The sequence below is a fragment of the Lagenorhynchus albirostris genome, chromosome 10, assembly GCF_949774975.1.
Source record: "Lagenorhynchus albirostris chromosome 10, mLagAlb1.1, whole genome shotgun sequence".
NCBI lineage: Eukaryota > Metazoa > Chordata > Mammalia > Artiodactyla > Delphinidae > Lagenorhynchus > Lagenorhynchus albirostris.
Window position 1 is genome coordinate 103,144,409 of NC_083104.1, and position 20,961 is coordinate 103,165,369.

Genomic DNA, 20,961 nt, shown 5'->3' on the forward strand with positions numbered 1-20,961 from the left:
AAAACCCCAACTAATCATGCAATTACTATATGGCCAAGTAATTACACTCTTGGGCTAAGCGAAAACTATAGTCACACAAAAACCTGTACATGAATGTTCATAGCAGCTTTATCTGTAGCAGCCCCAGACTAGAAGCAGCCCAAATACCCTTCAATGGGTGAATGGCTGCACAAACCTGGGGCATCCACACCATGGATTGCTACTCAACAATAAAAAGGGGTGGGCTGCTGATGCACACGACTGGGATGGACCCCCAGGAAACTTAGGCTCAGTGAGAAAAGCCAGTTCCCGAAGACTGCAAGCTGTATGCGTCCATTTATAATACTTTTTGAAGTGACAAAACTTGAGAAGTAAAGGGCAGATTAGTGGTTCCCAGGGATGAGAGATGGGGCTGTAAAAGGGCAGCAGGAGGCATCCTTGTGTTGCCAGATGTTCTGTATTTTGATCTTGGTGGTAGATAAACGAACCCGAACATGTGATAAAATGGCATAAAGCTAAACACACGTATGTACAAATGAGTACAGGTAAAACTGGGGAAATCTGCATCATAGCAGCAAATTGTATCAATGTCAATATCCTGCTTGTGACGTTGCACCGTAGTTTTTGAGCATGTGACCATGCGGGAAATTGCGTAAAGGGTACATGGCATGTCACTGCATTAGTTCTTACAAATACATTTTAATCTACAATGATTTCAATAAAAACCTTGGTTTAGAAAAAAAAAAAACAAAACTTTGTAAGGAGTGGAGGAACAGAAGCTAGAGGGCTATCACTGGGCTGCTGACGTCAAGGGCACACCCGCAGAGCTCCAAGCCAGAATTTAGGAAGCTGCTGCCGCCACCACCCTGACCGGCTCCGCTACTCATGCAGCTTGTGACAGACCTAAACTTGGTACCTAGCTGCCGAAAACTTTTCTACTATGTGACCAGCAGGAGAAAGATGGTGCCTGTTTCCCTTCCACCTGTCACAGTCTGACTGGTGGAACCCAATTTCCAAAACTCTGGATGCAACACAACCTGGGAGATGTGGGCTTTAGGACTTCAGTTTTTCCAAATAGAATATGGAATGGAGTTGGAAGAGCCAATCATGGTTTTTACCCTAACCAGCTACTAGCTATGTGACCTTGGCAACGCTTTTTACAAATTGCAATCACCATTCTTAGATGACATGTTATATAAGGTTCTGGACACAATTCCAACATGTTTTGGGAAGGGTTTCCCATACCACCAAGGAGCAACCTTCCGACATCAGCTGGGTGTGTCCTAACAACGCAACTCAATTTTTTTTTTGGCCAGGGATTGACCCCACGCCCCCTGCAGTGGAAGCGTGGTGTCTTAACCACTGGACCGCCAGGGAAGTCCCAGCGTAACTCAATTCTGACACTGGTTACCAGCAGGTAGCCGCCCCTAATCCAAGGAGAGAGGATGCAGAAGGAACCAACCCTGCTAACACCTGATCTTGGACTTCCAACCTCCAGAACTGTGAGGAAACAAAATTCTGTTGTTTAAGCTCTCAATCTGTGGCAGCCTCAGCAAACCAATATACTGCTCTACCACTGTTCTCGGGTCCTCTCCAGATTCTGGGACAGCAAGACGATAGAAATGAGTGTCGCTCCCACAAGACTCCTAGGCGAGCAAAGCTTTTTATTGGAAGGAGAGCTGGTGCACGAGGGAGAAGGTATGAAAGAATGCCAGCTCCCCGAGGACTTTCAGGGAAGGGGTTTTAAAGGCCATGTGAGGGAGGGGATGCAGGAGCCTGTGCTCAGGTCTCCGATTCGCTGGCGTCAAGGTGAAGTTTCGAGCATCATCAACCATCTGGTTTCAATAGGTCTGGGGTCCACATGCTTGTAGTCAGCAGTTTTCGTCTGCTTCCTGCAAAAACAACTTAGGAATGTGTGTCAGGCCTTTATCTATATCTTTCAGGGAACCGGCAGTTCAGTGGTTCTGCTAGGTGGTGGTTTTACAGTCCTGCTTTTATTCTTTGGAAAATATGTACATTCATCAGTGGAACAGAGATAATCTTCTACTCCTGTGGGTCTCTGGTTATTGTCTCAGAAGGCCAAGCCTTTAGGTGCTTTGTTTTACTGGGCCTGTCAAGCCCACTAACTCAAGGCCATTCCCCGGTCCTTTTCCAAAACCGCTGTACTCCTGTCTTCCTGTCTCATCACCTTTCTTCAGAGAATTTTTCTAGAGAAATTTCCTTCTTTTTAAACCTCCCACTGTATCTCTGAACTACCATTTCCCTCAATATTTTGCAATTATTTTATTTGCAGGCCCTAAAATATAATTGCTTTTCTTTCCATGGGTCTTCCACTGTCATGTTTCTTACCAGGACAGGTCAGCAGTGTGATTGGAGGTCTCGGCTGCCGGATAAACTTGGCACGTCCTCCCTAAGGATCCATTTTTTTCAGCAATTTGGGGGAATGTTAAATAATTTATCTGCAAATTAATTCAAAGCATATTTATATTAAAACAAACATAAGTTTTTAATAGAATCTAGTAGATTTCAAAGACATTTCTTGCTTATAGCGAGTTGCCCTAGTGAGAGGGTTTCCTCTCCTCTGCCTCAGGGCCTCTCTGTTCACCAGTGATGCAGCCCTCTGCTGGGGCTAGTAACAGACCTTCCTTTAGTCATTCTCTGAATGGAACGGACGGGGGAGAGGCAAGTGAATCCAGAGACAAGTCTATCCATAAAGTTAAGGCATATTGCTGACATGCTCAGGGGACAGAGAGATTTTTAATGAAATCCTGAGCTCTTCTATTTTGGGATTTGAAGGGTGTAAGGGTCTTTCCCCCCACGCCCACCCCCATTTTTTGTATGGGCCCTGCCAGCATGCGGGATCCTAGTTCCCCGACCAGGGATCGAACCCGCGCCCCCGCCTGCAGTGGAACCGCGGAGTCTTGACCGCTGGACCGCCAGGGAAGTCCCAAGTCCGTAAGGGTCTTGCAGGTTAGGTTGGGCACCTCCTAGTCACTCAGTTTGTCATTTCAAGTGCTGGTCTGTGCTGATCTGTTGTGGAGAGGAATATGTACAGTGCAGAGAAGCAGAGCAGTGGGGACAAGGAAGTTCCTCTGTCCTCCCTGGCTCCGGCCGAGGCTTAGGCACACACCTGCTGCCCTGCCGGCGTCTGGGTCAGCCCCTCTCCTCTCCCTGCCCTATGTGCAACTGCCACACGGAAGCCAAATTCGACAGACGTCGAGCTAGGACGCCACCTTGCATCTGAATTACTTTTTGAAATTCGGCATGTCCAGGTTTACTGACCTGTGCAGTCTTTTCAACATTTCCTTCTGCTGCACATGGTTGGGGTCAGAAACTTTCGTCTTGCTCTGCCAGTCCTCTGACTACAGCATTTTGAATCGACTACAGCATTGGAATCTCGTGCCTGGTTCCAAGCCTCAGAAAAACGCGAGAAGATCCAGAAAGCAGGTTAGGCGTGAGGCCGGTCATTGCCCCTATCCGTGACCCCATTCAGGGGCCTTGTAACGCTAGTGCCCTTCAGGAAACAGAGAACCAGACTCCTCAAAGGGCATTGCAGCAGGTTTCCAGGGATTACTTATCAAAGCCGATGACCCAGGGGCCGTGACCCCTAGATTCGGACGGGATTCAGGGCTTTCTCCTAAGGGAAAGGTCTGCCCCTACTTCTTCCCAGCATCCTCGGAGAGTGTGACCATTCCTGGGAGATTCAGGAGGGTGGAGGGGAGAACGTGCAGCGTGAGATGGTGAAGTCAGGCCGCCGACGGCCCGCCCCGTCCACTGGTAGCCCTTGCAAGCAGCATACCTGGAGCAAGGACCCGGCATCCCACCCTCTCCTGAGGATCTGGATAAGCCCGCGCAGGCGCGCCCGACGCCCCGCCCTTCAGGCGCAGGCACCGCCTACAAGCCCCGCCCCGCCTGGCTCGCGCGCTGCCGGCAGTGGGCGGGGCTTGCTCTGGCTGGGAGGCCGTCGGCGGGGAGGGCGGGGCCTGCCGCCGGCGCGGCGGTGCGTCGCGCGGTGATGCGGCTGACGCTGCGCCCGCCAGGCCGCAGTCCGGCCGCCCCGCCCCCGGCCCGCCCCGCCGGCCTCCCAGGCGGCCCTGTCAGAGTGCGGCGGCGGGCGGCGCGGGGCTGGTCCTTTTAGCCGGCGAGGAGGCTCCTGCGGCACACCCCCGTCGGTCGGCGCCTCTCTTCAGCGCGCGCGGACATGGCTCAGGCAGCGGCGCGCTGCCCCAGCGCCCGCGGCTCCGGGGACGGCGAGACTGGCAAGCCCAGGAAGGTGGCGCTCATCACGGGCATCACGGGCCAGGTGAGCGGGGGCAGGGGCCGCGGGCACGTGTGCGCTCGGGGCGCCGGGGGGACGGCCGCGGGGGCGCCGGGAGCTCGGGCCGCGGGGAGGCCGGTGCCCGCGTGCGGGGGCTCCCTTGCTGCCCGATCCCCTCGCCCGGGTCCCAGGTCGCGGAGGAAGTAAGAGGGAGCGGTGCTGTGCAGTCACAGACCAGGAAATGTTTTCCTGTTTTGTGTTTTCTTACACTTTAAAAGCCCACCTCGCAGGAACTTCCAAGACCGCGGCCGCACCTGGACGTGGGGCAGGCTGGTCCGGGCTCGGGCCGGGTCCCCTCCCTGCCGCAGACCCTCAGGAGTGTCCGGAGCCCGGCCCACGAGCGGCGGGAGGCGCCGGGGCCGGGCCTCTCGGGTCCCCCCCGGGCGGTGGCGATGCCGACACCCGGTGCTCAGGAAGTGATGGGGTGAATAAAGGTGACCTGACGCGCACGCAGGCTGTGCTTATTACGCGCCGTCGCTTGGCTGATAGGACCTCATTTAGTTTTCCCAGCTGCTCTTTGAGGCGGTGCTCTTATGTTCTCCACTTCACAGATGGGGAAACCCAAGCCCGCGGTCAAAGCGCTAGGAAGTGTCCAGTTGGGATTCACACTGCTGTCAGACTCTCTGGCAGGAGAAAAGAGGTAGAAACTGTCTAGGCGTTAGACAGTTGTAACTGCTGGATACCTGATTACTTCCTAGTTACTCATGCATCGTGCTGTGTTTAAGGTAATTACAGTAAACCCCGGTTTGAAAACTGGTGGGAGGGGTGGCGGGGAGGGACAGGGATCTGAGGCTGAGTAAGAGAACCCTCAAAGTCAGTCAAGGGCCTGCATACTTTCAGTATTATGGAGAAATTAGGTAAGCTGTTCGTGTAACTCCGTAGGCATGGCTCATGCCTGCGGAAGTGCCAGCAGCGTGAGCCCATGCAGGTTAGAAGGGAAAAGCCTTATTTACAGCCGGAGTGCAGTGGTCGGGTTGGTGCTGAGTGGCCTCCTCCAGGCCGTCTTCCTGAGCTACTCCCTGGCCAGACGGTTCTGGCTCCCCACTTCATCTCCACCTTAAAACCCCTGCTTGAGGGTCAGGCTCCTTCTAACCTGTGCACCAGTATCTCCCACTTCCCTCCAACCCCACCCTGTGCACTGTCCCCTCATCTGTTGGGTGTTGTGCTGGCTTCTGCAGCCCCTGGCACAGTGCTGAACTCTGGTTGCCACGTAAATCCCTGCTGGTGGAGTTTACTGCTCTGCTTCGCATTTATCTCCCAGGACAGTGACTCCCGCCGTGGGTCTCGGAGTGCTGTGAGGTTAATGCAAAGGGTCTGGAGAGCCATACCTGCTGTCCAGTTTCTTAGTCGTGTTGGGTGAGAGCTTGTTGAGCTACTCACTCTGCTGAACATTTTATATATTCCTATGTAAGAGGCAGGTACAGTTTTTGTCCCTATTTTACAGCTGGCTTAGTAAGTAAGGTTAAGTATGTTCCCTGAGGGCGCACACCTCATGAGTGTCAGGGCTGAGATCTGAACCCAAGAGTTGCTCTAAGCCATTTTGTTATACTGCCTCTGTGGTAAGCCACCCACGTTAAGTTACAGCCCTGTGTGTGTGTGTGTGTGTGTGAGAGAGAGAGAGAGAGAGAGAGAGAGACAGAGACAGAGACAGAGACAGAGACAGAGACAGGAGTAGGGGAGAGAGAGGGATTGTTTTACTCTAAGAAGAGGTCTCAGATTCAAGGTGAGGTTGAAACCGCTGCTCTGGCCCTTAGGGCTGTCGTGGCGTTTGTGCTAAGATGGGCTCTTGCATGGGTTGTCCCACGTTCGCCCTTGAGAGTGTGTGCAGGTGGCCAGGGTGCCTGTCTGCTTTGCATCTCTAGTGCTCACTGCCAGCAGTCACTCCAGCTTTCTTCCTCCTGTCTCTTCCTGACAGTAGTTGTGAATCATTCCCGGAGTTTTTTTTACCTTATTAAATCACCTCGAAGAAAACCAGGCTGTGCTCTGCATTGCCGCTTCAAGGCCCTCCGCCAGCCATCCCCAGGGCTCACCTCATGGTCTAATTATGCTTGCTCTTTGCTACACCCGGGGAAATGTTATTGCTGGTCCCTGAATATTGCTGCCTTGTACCTCCGTGGGGTCATTATTTTGCGCGTGAATGCCCTCACTAGTCTTACTCCTTTTAACTCAGCTAAAAGCCCCAGCCAAATGCAATCATTCCAGGCTTTGTATTTTCAATTCTTTGTATTGACAGATGTGCAATCCATGTTGGCTACATAGATAGTTTACATAGCTTAGTTCTTTGGTTTGTTAACTCCTTTAGGGTAGAAACCTTCTTTTGAGCTTACTACCTCCCGTGTGGCTTCACCTAGTGGGCTTCCAAAATGTTGACTTACTCTTCCCATGAACAGAACTTGTCTCTACTGTGTGTCTGCAGGGTGCAAGGCTTGCTTTGTGGCTGCTGGGAGCCAGAGCCTACATAAGCTGTACTCTCTGCCCTCCAGGATCTCACAGTTTTTGAGGGACTTAATGCACATGTCAAAGTCTGTATTTTACAAATATGTTAGGGGCCACATGCCTGGTTCATCCAACCTCACTGAATGCTGGCAGTAGCAGGGGCTCTGTTTGGGGAGAACAGCGTGTACAGGAGTGTAGAGAGGGGAGAGTTTGGGGGGCCATGAGGACCCAACATAGTAATAATGGGAGGAAAGAGAATTTATTACATTTTGTACCCCTTGCTTATTTCCAAAAAGATTCTGAGGTGGCTTCAATAAAAAAACACAGCGTTGGACCATCCTAAGAAGAATGAAAAAAATAGGAGTCTGCAGTGAAGGCTGTAGAAAGATGGAGGTAGTGTCCCCCGCACTGAGGACGGCTGCCAGGTGGGCATGAAATTCAGCTTTGAGCTTCCTGACCGTCGAGGCAGAGTGGGTGGGCACGTGGAACTTTGTTAGTACTGAACTCTCAGGGGGACACAGAGCTCATTGATGCACAATGAGCTCGATAGAGTCATCTCCTCAGGACGCTCTTGTTGCCCCGACGGACTGTGGGGGCACATTTTTCGGTAGGTGGAGACTTCAGAGAACTGAATGGTCAGCGTTTGTGGATTTTTCCCTTTCTGATATCTGTTATGTCAAGCTAGTCTCTGCCAGGAGCATAGGCAAGTTGGAACTGTAGATTACCTTGTCAGGTGTCCTTGGTACGAAATTAATATTGGTGTTTTAAATATGGAAGAACTGACACGTTGAGGTCCTCCACACCTGCAAGTAGCCTAGGTTTTCCTTAGGAAGCACTTTAGATGTGGTCGGACATCTAAGCAAACAGCAAGTCCAGAGTTCTGCGCCATGACACGTGGAAGGCAAAGCGTTTATCTTTAAATGGTTGGAAAGTTAGTCCTGGTCAAGAGGAGTTAACTTGTCTGCTGTTGGCAGACAACACATTTTTACCAAGTCTTGCGTAGAGGAAAGAGATGGACCCTTTGAGCTGTCAGGCAGATTATTTAAGCCGTAATATTTTGTTTCAGAATTTTATTTTTATGGCCTTATTTTTTATTTTCACTAATTTAATTATTTTCTTTTGAGCATGTTCTAGCTGCCATCAGACGACCATAGCCTTTAAAGAGAGCATGTTTAAAACAGATACCCAGATTCCCTAGACTTAGGTGGCTGTCACAGGCTTTATCTTCTTCCTTTAAGAATTAATTTAAGATGCTGGAAAATGGTAATTGAGAATTGGCAGGAAGTACCATTCTTTCCACAGTTTTCCTTATCCCTTCTAAATAATGCTTCAATGGGATCATAATAGATGACGGGGATATTACTTCTTCTGGTTTTACTTTCTAATCCATATTTGGTGTCCCGCAAATTTCAGCATTCTAGTATCGGCATCAGAATCATCATTTGTGTAGATGGAGATTTAGTGAAATGTGATGAAGTCTACTAAAATAGCCATTGGTAATGGCTACATGGAATCACGGAGCCAAAGCTATGTCCAGTTCAAGGGAGAGGCCCATGATAGATTAGTGATGTCTGCCTGGGAGAGGGATGGGAGTGATGGCACAGTGCTCTGTCTTTACAGATTGTGACTCCTTGGGTTTAGGAAACAAGTGTCTTAATCACTTATCCCCTATATCTAGCATAACTGGTAAAGGTTAGGTACTCAAAATATTTCATAATTAAGTCTTTACTTGCTGATGTTTATTATCTTGCAGAATAGTTGCCTGGAAGTTGTAGAAGTCAGTAGAAATGAGAACAGAATGCAGTTGTTGGTTGGGTAGAAGCAAGGCATTTCAGGGTACTGTGCGGGAATTGGACAGTATATACCCAACATAGTTGCAATTTAGGAGATAAAATGATTTGTTGTAACTTCAGATTTAAAGGATTTAGAAAATACCCATTTCAGGGAAAAAAAGTAACCTATCCAGTTTTGTATGATAGATTTCCTACCGTTTTTGTACTCATGTTAACCATTGAATTAAAAAAAATATTCCGTTGTCGTGTGCGTTGAGATCTTCGTACTGGAGTTAAATAACCATCATCGTGTGGAGGAGGAGGGGAGGCTGAGAAGGTGTGATTCCCCAGGTCACACAGCCGGTTAGCACGGGGGCTAGGACTGATCAACACTGTCCTTCACGGACAACGGCAGAGGGGCTTCTTTGAGCCAGAAAAATTGGGGTGAAGGAGTCTATGGTAGTGAAATGTGGAGCATGGTGTTCTGTAAAGTTGAATAATAATAAATTACACCTGGAAAGCAATCAAATCTATTTCAGTATTTAAGGAAGAGGTGACTTTATGTTGTTTTATAACATTTAACATCTTATTTTGATAAAATATTTGCAGTTCGAAAAGATTGAGAGGCAATTAAATAGGAGTCTTTAGTATTTAATTTACAAAGGAAAATTAATAAAATACAGGGACTAGAGAAGGTGGTTCACGTTAGGCCATTCCTTAGAGAACTCGGACACTCACTTCGTTGGAGGCGTATGCTGTCCCGAGCTAGAGTTGCCTCCGGAGCCTGCAGACTTCTTGAGCATGGCCTGTCTCCCCGTTACGCGCGGAAGCCCAGTGCTTCTGTCTCCATGTGGGGCTTTGGGACTCCAGGGCTGAAATCGAGGGGAGTTTTATTAGTTACCACCTGATCGCTGAGATGAACTAGAAGAACTGCTAATTGTCCTTGTGATCTTGAACGGCTTTCTTTGAGGTGTGGAGTTCTCAACTTGCCTGTCCTTTGAAGCAGCCTTTCCTCAACTTTTGCTAGAGGTTTTCACTAAACTGGGATTATTTGGCTATGATTCCATGTAAAGAATCAGGCTTAAGGAGTGAGGCAAAATGTTTGCCTTTAACCAGGATTCTGGACACTTGGTAGATAATTATTTGGGGGGGGGGCACAGAAAAAATTTACTGACATTGATAGAATGCTTGCTGTGTGCCAGGCAGTGTGCCCAGCATTTTATATAAATTATCTCATTTAACTGTGGGTGGTAGGTATTTTTACTGTCCTCCCTATACCGAGCAAGGAAACTGAGATTTGGAGAACTTCAGACTTGCCTGAGAACCTCTTGCACCAGTCTTTTCTCAGGACCTTCTCTCCTGTGTCAAGTCAGACTAGCTCTGTTGGCCAGATTGTTGACAAACCGTACAAGTTCACTGCTCTTGAGAAGCAGGTTGTTTTTAAAGGCTGCTTTTTGATTAGTGCCTTACCATGCTGTTTAGGTGATATTAACATTACTAGCCTGTGTGTCTAGGAGAAGTCTGGGGTGAGGGGGGGAAGGGGGGTGGAGGGCTGCTCTCTGAAGCCTGCTGAAGACCCCTGGTGGCTTCTTCCCAGTTCTCTGAGGGTTTTACGGTAAGAAATGGAGATGGGGGAGCAGAGTGGCTTCCCTGCCCACAGGCCTCCCGGTGGAGGGTCAAGAGCCAGCAGCCACTTCGTGGGCCCTCAGAAGCGGGCCAGGGCTGCAGCTTGGGTGAGGGCGGTCTGGTTGGAGCCTGTGGCGGCAGAGCTTGCCCACGGCCCAACGTGCACAGGGACAGCCAGGTCTCCGGGTGGTGGAGGGAGGCGGGCGAGGGCCCTTCTCCACCTGCATGTGGACCGGAGTTACAGCTCCGGGTTCACTTGCTGTGCTTCTTTCCTCTCTGCAGAGTGGGGTTTGTCCTTGCTGTCAAGGCCCAGATTCCTGAGGAGACTAAGAAGTCTCCTGTTCTAGACTCTTGGACGCCGTCATGTAAGCTGGAACATCTTTTGGCCTGCAGAGTGCCCTTAACGGGTACTTTGGACTTGCCTTTTCTCCAGGTGGTAGTTTAATCTGAAGAGATGCTTCCCTGACTTGAGAGGACCCTCCTCTCTTCTCTCTTTCAGTAAGCCTTGCATTCGGGCTGAGGGGTGGTTCTCTATTTCATATCCCCAAAATTTCCAGTAGCAATTTGGTGTTTTTTTGTTGTTGTTGCTTTTTCCTTAATTAATCTTTTCTCTTGGAGGCAATTACATTTGGGGGCAGATCATCCTGTACTTAGTGATAGAAGTACTAGTGCTCATGATTAATTCGGTCGACGGATGTTTGAGTGCCAACGATGTGTCAGGCACTGGGGATACGACAGTGAACAGAACAGACAAAAATGAGCCTCCTGTGACACTCATGTTCTGGGTGGTGATGATGGCGGTGATGGTGGGTGGATGACAGTAATTAAGGTGTGTTGAGCATTCACTCTGTGCCAGGCACCGCTTAGCGGGCTTTGCACCTGTTTCCTTTCTGGAGCAAGGGAGCCCTCCTTTGAGGCAGTTTTCTTGTCACCCCTGAGGAACGCAGAGGTTAAACAGATAGCCCAAAGGTCACTCCCGTCCTTGTTTGCAAAGTCAGAGGTGAAATGTAAATCCCAGTAATTTTATTTTCTATCAAATTTATTGCTAGAATTAACAAATAAATTCTAAGGAGAGGTAAATAGATGGTGTGTCAAATTTGAAAAATAAAGCATATTCAAGAGTTTTTTTGTTTGTTTTTGCAGTCGTGGAAAGATATGGATTATAGTAGTAAAATAAGGCTGTATTAATCACTACGTTATATGCCCCTTATTTTATTTTCTTTGCTGTCATTTAGGTCACACCGTTAATTAATTCGTTGATGACTTATCTTGTGAACTCCCTAAATGCTGGGACTCTGTCTTGGGACAAGTGGAAGAGGAGTTGGATTTCTTGGCCAGTGTGGGTTTCAGTTACTGCTTAGCTACTTAGGAGCTGCATCGATTTGGGCAGGGTATTTACCTTTGCTGCCAGGTTGGAAGAGTTATTCCTACCGAATAGAAAAGAAGTCTGGCATGGAATAGGGCGTTTGCCCCATGCCTAGAATGGACCTCTCTTCACAGAGCTAACCAGATAGTGAGAGTACTCCAATACAGGGAAAGGACATTGAATGTGGAGGGCACCAAAGTCAGCCTTGCTCCGTGGGGGGCATCTATCGCCTAGGGCGGAAAGTTCCCTGGGATTTGGAATCAGCCACAGGCTATAAACAGATTTGACGTCTGGTGTGTCTTACAGTGCAAAGCAGATCTGGGGGCCGGTCTTATCTTCCCGTGTGAGAGGATTGTGGGCAGTGGACTGGACTCTAATCCTCCTTACTGTGATTTGCGGTCCAGGAGGAAAGGTTTGGCATAACTGGGAATGAGAAGGATGTCTTCAGTCCTGTCCTGCTTTGGTCAAAGACTGTTATGCGGTGAAACTTTTTTTTATGTCTTTACATTACACATAATTAATTGATTAACTGAGGAAAGAGCGTGGACCTGAGAGTCAGAGGCCGGGTTTTAACACCAGTTAATTGTATAGCCTTAATTTTTTCTTAATCCATAATACGAAGGGATCACCTGGCGATCTCTAAAGTCTGTTCAGAGTAGAGCGTGCTATAACTTTAGGATTGAACACTAATTATAGCTTATTGTGTGCAAAAAAGTCTTGTATTTAAGCAGTGCAGTCATTTAATATCAGTTTCAAAGCTAAGGCCAATAGGAGAATTAAAAAAAAAGTAAAACCAGTGACTGTTAACTGTAGTGAATTTATAATTAAGTGTGTAAACTGGGAAGAAATTCACATATGAGTTGTATTTTGCTAGAATTTATAAGGTTAAAGCAGGAATTCTGAGCTGTCTGCCCGGGTAGGTTTTACCAAATGAAGTGGTGTTTTGGTGAGGAAGGATTTAAAATTCCTGCTATTTATTTTTTGGATTGAAATATTAAAAAATATAAGAATCTGTATTTTGAGCTTAGTGTTTAATAGTGGAGGGTCTATTCATTCAGTAAATATCTGCTGAGATTTATTCTGGGTTGAGTTAGGTGCTAGGCATATAGCCACCAGCAAGATGGATATGATGTTGTTCTCAAGGAGCTGATAGTCCGGGGGGACAAGTAATTTGACAGGTAATTTTACAGCGTACTAATTGCTATGATAATAATAAGCGAGTCACTGAATCACAAGGAGATCTTCCTTTAAATAAAAATGATGCATAGTATCATTAATTCAGCAGATTTATTGAGCATCACTTCGTTTGGACGTTTCTGGTTATGAATGCCATTGTATTAAAAGGGTTAGCCGTGAGGCCTTTCTGTAGGAAGCTGAGCTGCTGAAGGATCCCCTGTATGCTCCTTTTTTCTTCTTTTTGATGTAGAAATCCTCATAGTCTAGTGTTTCGTGAAGGATGTTCCTATTTTCATTCTCACTTTTCTATCTCAAAAGCTGTATTTCCAGCCTTTAACATTTATTCCTTTTGGAGACCTTGCCAGTTGTTTGATCAGATATATTTATGTATGCACCGGGGAATCATAGACCAAGTGAGGAAGCATTTATGAACTGTCATTGTGTGATGACATAACGTAGGGGGCAGGTCAAATTTTTCTTTTTGGCTGATCAAATTTGAGTTTAACAGAATACTCCCAATATAGTAACTAATGGTGAGTTAGTGTCAGCCAGACAATTGATATTTGTTTTAGGGTTTGATAACTAACTGGTTTGAGCCAGTATTGTAGACAGAGACATAAGAGGTTAAAATCAGATAATTTTGTTTTGTACTAGAATATTAGGTGTACAATTATTTGAACCAGCATATACTTTTAAATGTTTTGTTCCCTGTAGTATCCCCAGCGTGTAAAGTGGAGAGTGTAAGACATGGTACAGGACTCAGAGTAGGTAGGGGAGGAAGCAGACGTGTAGGTGCTGAGGTGAGGGTGCGCCTGTGGCCGTCAGTGTAAGGAGGAGTGGCTTTGCAGCCAGTAGCAGGGAAAGGGGGCGGTGGGGACTAGTGCAGTTGGGAGGCTCCGTGGGCTGGCCTCAAAGCATGGTCAGATTGGGAGAGGAGGGCGGCGAGGGCCTGGGCTCCCTGCAGAGGGCGGCGTGGGGACAGAGTATGGCAAATAGTATATTCAAAGTCCAGACATGCAAGTCCCGGGAGGCTTGGAAGAGCAGGTTGAGGGGTGTGGGTTTGATTAAATAAACAGGGGCATGAGTGGAGCCCAGCCTCGGGTGAGTCTGCAACCTGGGCCCAAATCCTGCTTTAAAAAACGTCCTTCTGGGAGTTACTTAATAATCTTGAACCCTAATTCCCTTTTCTTTAAAATGCAGCTAATTATACCCACATCACAAGGTGATGTGCAGATTAGATAGGATGATTTTAATAATGCCTAGTGTGGTGCCTGACACACGCTGCTTATGAAATTCTGGTGCTTATATTTATCACGTATAATACATGACTTATGTGTGGTACGTCCCCCAGCATGGGGGAGAGTGAGAGGAGAGGGCAGCGTGGTGCAGGCGCACAGCGTGAATTTGAGTAGGAGAGCCAGGAAGACCTGGTAGATTATAAGGATGTAGATGCAGACGACGTTGGTTGTGGAGAAGGAAAGAGAATCAGAGGGACAACGGGACTTTGTGATAAGTTAGGTACGGGGCTGGCTGGGGAGGAAGGGAAGAGTTGGAGATCCCGAGGTTGTTTTGATTTTGGAGGCTGGCTGGGCTGGCTGGCTGGTATCACCATAGCCAGAAATGCTGTCCCTGGGGAGGAACAGCAGTGCTCTGGGGAAGGGAGTGAATTCAGTTCTGTTCCTCTTGAGCGTGAGGTGAGAGCATGACGTTCAAGTTCTAATAACCTGTAAGCCATTTAAAATGTCAGGTTGAAATGCAGGTGAGAGATCCCGGCCACACAGTGTCCCGTCTAGGCCTGGACGCAGCTGTGGATGGGGAAGCCCTGTATTCTGCTCTGCTTGCCCGCCGCCCGGAATGTGCTGTGGTACCTGCCTCCTGGTATTAAAACTAACATTTTCCCCTTTAGTTTCATGATTGAAGTTAACCAGGTTACTTCAGTTATACTTCAATTCTCCCTGCTTTCTTTCTTTCTTTCTTTATATTTATTATCTTAGATTTTTATGAGTTTTGATGTTATTGCAAGAATATATTCTAACAACGTGAATATTTTGTTAAGCAGAGTCTGATTTTTGCACTCAAGGAATGCTTTTTTCTAGGTGAGTCAAGCCTCAGGACTCTGCTCAACAAGATCAAAGGGCTTTTGGGATGAAGCAGTGTGGTTTACGATCCCACACTGCTGATGTGTGACTTTGCTTCACTGTGATATTAGCCATAATATCTTACATTTGTGTATTAATTTGTAGTTCTCAAAGCATTTCCATTGTTCTACATGGTATTCTGGGATGCAGGCAGGGCAGGGGTTGTTTCATTTTAGAGATGACCAGCACCCAGAGTGATGAAGTGACCTGAGTCTCGGCGCTGGCGGCTGTCAGCACAGTAATGCCGAGCTTTTGTTCCTTCTTCCAGATCTCACAGTCTGCTAGGGTTAATTCAATTTAGCTTTCTTCTGCATTCCCTCACCAGTGTTTTACTCCAGGCTGGTGTTTTTCTTTACTGTTTCATAAACAGCCTATGCAGGCAGAGTAACGCTCCCACCCCAAGGTGTCCACATCCTCGTCCCTGGAACCTGTGACTGTTACCTCTCGTGGCAAAAGGGACTTTGCAGATGTGGTTAAAATCAGGATCTTGAGATGAGAGATGATCCTGGCTTACCTGTGGGATCTGGCATCCTGGAGGTCCTTCAGTGGGAGGAGGGAGACAGAGGTGTCAGAAAAGACAGCCTTGTGAGGAAGGTTCAGCCGGCCAGGGCTGGCTTTGCAGACAGAAGGGGCCACAGCCAAGCGGCACGGGTGGTTTCCGAAAGCTGGGAGAGGCCATGGGATCCTCCCTGGAGCCTCCAGAAAGCAACGGAGGCTGACTGACAAAGCAGATTTCAGACTTCCGATCTGCTGAATTGGGAGGTAGGGAACGGGGGCTGTTTTAAGCCACTGTGGTTTATGGTCATTTGTTACATTTATGGAAATTTGTTACAGCAGCGGAGAGAGACTGGTAGGCAGATGATACGCTTGTTCCCACTTTGCACTTACTGGGAATTCTCTCTTGCTTTGGCCTGTTCACATGTATTTGTCTTCAGATTCTAGTTTCCTTCACATTCCAGCCCTCATTCATTTCCTTCATCTTGGAATTCTTTGCACATTTTAAGTTATCCTGCAAATATTTTTGCATGCCTTCTGCTGGTAAGCAATATATTCCTTCCTTTGGTATTATGGAGAACACCCATTGTCCCTGTTTTCAAGGAACCTCATCTAATGAGGAGCATTAATGGATCATTTCAACAAATATTTATTTAACACCGAGCTCTGTGGTAGGCACTTTAATAGCCAATTGAATTTATGCCAATTTGTTCCTAATAAAAAAGCTGTTCTATCATCACCATCATTATTGTTATATAAATACAGAGTTCTCCTGTTTTAATTGTTTGTTTGCTTATTTTTTAGATTCCACATGTAAGTGAAAACAGCAGAGACAGACTCACAGATACAGAGAACAGATTAGTGGTGATCAGAGGGGAGAGGGGTGGGGGTAAGGGGCAGAATAGGTGAAGGAGGTTAAGAGGTACAGACTACTAGGTATAAAATTAATAAGTTATAAGGATGTAATGTACAGCACAGGGAATATAACCAGTACTTTATAATAACTTTGTCTAGAGTATAATCTGTAAAAATATCAAATTACTATGTTGGACACCTGAAACTAATATAATATTGCAAGTCAACACCAAAAATACAAAAAAATAAAAACTCCACAGACTCCTCCGTTGTTGGCTTTGAGGAGGCAAGTGGCCTTGTTGGCAGGGAACTGTGGATGACACCTAGGAGCTAGGGTGGTCTCTGGGTGACAGCCAGCAGGACGGTAAGGCCTTTGGTCCTAGAGCCACCGTGATTGAATTCCGTCGACAAATGGAGTGAACCCTTAGATCCACTCAGGCGTTGGATGAGACTTGACACCTGGCTTGTAACCTAGAGAAGACCTGGCTAAGCACGCCAGGCTCCAGATGCATAGAAAATGTGTGCTAGTCAGTGTGGGGAGATTGAAGCTGCCGAGTGTGTGGTAACAGGGTTCTGCAGCAGTGGATGACGGGTCTGAGCCCTGACCTTGCATAGCACGTGCAGAAGCGGCTCAGAGAGTGTCCAAGCCGCTTGAGCAGTGTAAATGCGTGCTGTGGTCATCCACACAAGAGTGTACATGAGCAGGACAGTCAGTGGGGCTGTTGTGATTCGATTCCTGTGGTGTAAGTGCCTTTCACAGTGAGAAGTGCTGAGAAGCAGTGTTGCGGTTTGATGTTTCGGAATTCTGCTGGGAATGAGGAGAAGATGCTCTTGCCGGGCCCTGTTTTGGGTCTAGGGGGATGAGCGAGGAGGAGTCCTGAAGATCAGCAGGTCCCAGATTTCACAGACTGTTAAAAACTCGAGAATGATACACGGTGGCCAAGCTTTTATCTTGAAAGTAAGAGCCTTCAGAGTAGCAAATTCCTATCTGCTACCAGTACCACCAAAATGTAACAAGGGTGTGTCGTCAGAATAAAGAGCAGTCACCACATTACACGCTCTTGGCTGTGTGGCCTACTTTAGTGTGTCCATTTTTCTCATTTTGTAAAGGAATGGGTTACAAATGTGTCACGGATCGGCCTTGGTCTATTGACTACGTTTGGGACACCATTGAAAATTGTTTTATTAAAAAAAAGTTATTCACTTGTCTGATTCTCAGGACTCAAATATAAGTCTCCTGGCCTGCGGTGACCATGTTTTCTGGACCCCAGGGTAAGATACCTCCCATGACTATATGCCCTAGAGCAGGCTGAACACTGGAAACCAGGGGCGTCGGAAAGAGTGTGGAGTTACTGTCCGTAGAATACTGTGCCCACCAAATACTGAGCCCCATGAAGGGTGCCTGGTGAGCATTAGTGAGCTGGTGGTTTGAGATTTCATTTTTTGCCATGTTCTTTGGTGCTCTGGGCAGACTCCCACCTCCCAGAGAAGACCAGCAGCAGCCCGTAGAGCCAGGATCCCTGTTCATCCTGACAGCTCTGGTCCTGGGGCTGTCCTTTGAGTGTGCTTGGAAGGAATATGCAAATGACTGCTGTGTTGTTTCAAGTTTAACTTGGGAACCTGAAACTGAAATCAAGTTTGGGGAGCTTCTGAGTGGTTTTGACCTGGTTTTGTGAGGTTGGTCAACCCCCCGGGTATGTGGGCAGCAGTTATTAAGTAAATTTCTCAAGGGTGAAATAGGAAGATTTTGGGGGGGGGATTGTTTTTGAGGAGAGGTGATAAAGATAATGGATTTTTCGGAGAGTTTTGCTTTTCTGCATTTAAATATAAACCTTGGAAAGGAGACATAGAAGTTAGAACAAATACTGAACTGTTTCTATTGTTGTTTTTCTTTCTTTCAGCTGTTTTGTGGACTGTAGTGGTTTTTCATTTCACCCCCTCATCCATTTTGCTATTTTGACTAATTTAGGAAGTTTTGGATTATTTCAGCTTATACAGTATTTTCTTTCCATTGAGTTGTCTTTTAATCTTTACTAATGTTTGAGCATATAGATTTTAAGCTATTTAAGCATAACCAAAAGTTTTTACTATTGCCAGACTGTTATTATAGGAATTTTGGGTTTAATTCCTAAAAACAAGGGTGTGTTTTAGAAGGAATTGTTTCGTGGAGACAAGGCCATTGATTGGGAGCCCAGCTGGAGGTCTTAGAAGACCCTCTCTATGGGGCACTGTGCTTAGTAGAGGCTTAGGGTCGGGTCCAGGAAACCTGACATTCCTGCTGGGCTTTTTGAACCACACAGGCCACTTCTCCTGTATGGGCTGATTTTCTTCTCTTTAAATATGCTTTCCGGAACAGGGGTGAATACACGTATGGAGTGAGGATTTGGACGTCTCCCTTTGCTTTCCTAGCTTGGAGTTTCCAGCTGGTATAATGGAAACTGGACTTGAGGAGGATGTTGACCATTGTGGATGACGTCCACCGTCGCTTGGGCTTGGGAAGGACTTGGGGAATTCGCCACTTGCCAGGCTCTTCAGAGGAGTCTCCAGGTGGCCTGGGCCCCGAGTTGGGGAGCAGAGGGGCTCGTGGGCTGGTGCCTGGCTTTCCCTGTAGGACGGATGGTGTGGGCACCAGAACCGGGCAGGTGGGAACAGGTGTGCGAGCCTGTGCTTGGGGAGCTGTAGGTGATCTCTGGGCAGCCGTGCATGTGGCTGAGCCCCGAGGGATCTGGCCCCACCTTGTCCTCACTTGCTGGCGTGGCCACTGAGATCCAGACACCCCTGTGACCCGAGGTGCACCTGTGCAGAACTGCCCTTTATTCTAGAATCCCAAGGAAACAGCCCTGGCCTGTCCACCCAGTCCTTCAGTCCACCCAGTCCTTCAGCTGCACTGGGTTTCACCTGTCACCTCACTCACTGCACGCATCTCGGCAGTTCCTGCTGAGGTTTCTTTTCTCCTGCTCACTCTCTAGGAATTACTGACATTCTCACTGGAATCAGTGATTTCTCTAGATTTGGGGCTCATTCCAAAAGAATACTCTGTTTTTCTTTTTGGTGTTTTGACCTTTGATTTCAGGCTGAAGTAGGAACTGTCTATAAAGCGTGGGCAGCTCTCGACGTTGGTGGCACGTAGAGTCACGTGGGGAGCTTGAAAAAGTCTTGGCTCTTCCGTATTCAGTTTGCTGGGCTTCGGGTGGGACTTACATTTGGCTGTTTGTAGAAATGATCCCAGTGATTCAAGAGCGAGCTTGAGCAAAGAACCGCCCATTAAAGCAGATTGCGGTAGTGACTTGAAGATGAAGCTATTCTTTTCCTTAACACTTTCCCAACTTTTAAAAGTCGTGATACAGGCTTACTATAGAAAAATTAGAAAGTTTAAGAAGGTATAAAGTATTAGGGGGAAAAAAACCACCACCATAATTATACCGGTCAGAACCAATCATCGGCAGCATTATTATTTATTTATTTATTTATTTTGGCAGCATTATTATTATTATTATTTTTTACTGTTTTGTCTGTTTCTGATTCGCTTCACTGCCTTTCAGCAAACGTTACTGCCTAGGGTGGGATAGGCTCTTACGGTGGCTCTGGAATTGTTCTGAAAGCTTCTGAATGTGTGGGAGTTAGCAAGGACGGATTGAGTATGAGGGCCTGTAGGAGGCTGTGGAGCATACCTTGGATTTCAAGGGTGAGGAAACTCCATCTTCAAGATTCCTCATCACATCACATGACCCACGCGGCACCTCCTTGGCCTCTGTTACAGTCGTCACAGACGTCTGCTTGTATATTTTGGTTCACATGTTGTTTGTATTGGTTTTCTATTTTGAGTGAGACTATGTAATTTAGGGGAATAAATGCAAATAGGATCAGAGTTCATTAGTTTTGACATGTTAAATGCAAACACTTTAAAGAAAAATTCCTGTAATGTTTGTCGAAGACTGCAATTTCAGACACTCATATTCCGTCAGTGCTCATCCTGTAGGGAGGTTTTGATACCTTTGTTCTTGGGACTGTTGCTCTTGGTCTGTTTTTCAGTTAACTTTTTTTAATGGTATACTCTACGAAAGCACTTCATTAACTTGATTTATTAATATTTCAATTTAGTTATAACATATAGCAATGCCAGGATTTGGTTGCACTTTTATTCTTATGCACAATTATTGTATGTAAATCTAACTCTTAGATCTGGCTGGTGGTGGTACTGATCTCTCTGGTGTGCTGTAGCTCTGACGTATACTTACAGAGTTTGTGGACTGCACCCTGGGCCTCTCTGTAGAGGAGACTCTCACTTCACAGGTTTTCTGTTATTTCTACCCAAGAAGCAGGATTCTGCACCCGAGGCCAGTCCCGAGAAAAGACAAGCATGTGGTTGGTGAGTGTGCAGAACAGGGCGAGCCCTGGGATCACTCCGCGTCCTGGGAGGATGATGGTGGAGGGTCCCACCTGGCTGAGGGCAGGGCTCTCTGGGTTTCTCAGTGGATTTCCTCCTCTTGAAACTTGGTTTCATGGAGACGTGGTGAAGTGTTGGAAAGTCAGATGAGCACAGGGTGGAGATCTTGGCTGCTAGCCTGGCCGGGTGTCCTCATTTAGAAATGGTCCCTTGCATGATTATATATTTTCTCTCTCCCTCCTCGTAGTTTTCTCCTTCCCCCCATCTCTTTCTTTTTTACAGTCGTCTAGCCCCTCCCCCTGCACACACGCACTTTTCCCCCAGTTCTTCAGGTGAGGCCTTAGGGCTTGGGGTGGGAGCAGCTTATCATGAGGACAGAGTTCACCTGCCCAAATGGCAGAGCTGTAGGGACA

General features: G+C 47.3%; 1 protein-coding gene and 1 long non-coding RNA gene across 5 annotated transcripts in view; one reads left to right on the forward strand and one right to left on the reverse strand.

Moving 5' to 3' along the window:
• Positions 1 to 1,702: 1,702 nt before the first annotated feature.
• On the reverse strand, positions 1,703 to 3,801 carry LOC132528266 (uncharacterized). Its single transcript, XR_009543152.1, has 3 exons — positions 3,262 to 3,801; positions 2,329 to 2,438; positions 1,703 to 1,871 (listed from the first exon to the last, which is right to left on the reverse strand). It is a non-coding gene; the product is annotated as an uncharacterized LOC132528266 (long non-coding RNA).
• A 239-nt stretch (positions 3,802 to 4,040) lies between these two features.
• Positions 4,041 to 20,961, forward strand: part of GMDS (GDP-mannose 4,6-dehydratase) — a 479,880-nt gene continuing 462,959 nt past the window's right edge. For all 4 annotated transcript variants that reach the window (XM_060163828.1, XM_060163831.1, XM_060163830.1 and 1 more), the window contains exon 1: positions 4,041 to 4,282. In XM_060163828.1, coding sequence (XP_060019811.1) covers positions 4,181 to 4,282 — 102 coding nt within the window. In that variant the 5' untranslated portion in view covers positions 4,041 to 4,180. The remainder of the gene's footprint in view (positions 4,283 to 20,961) is intronic.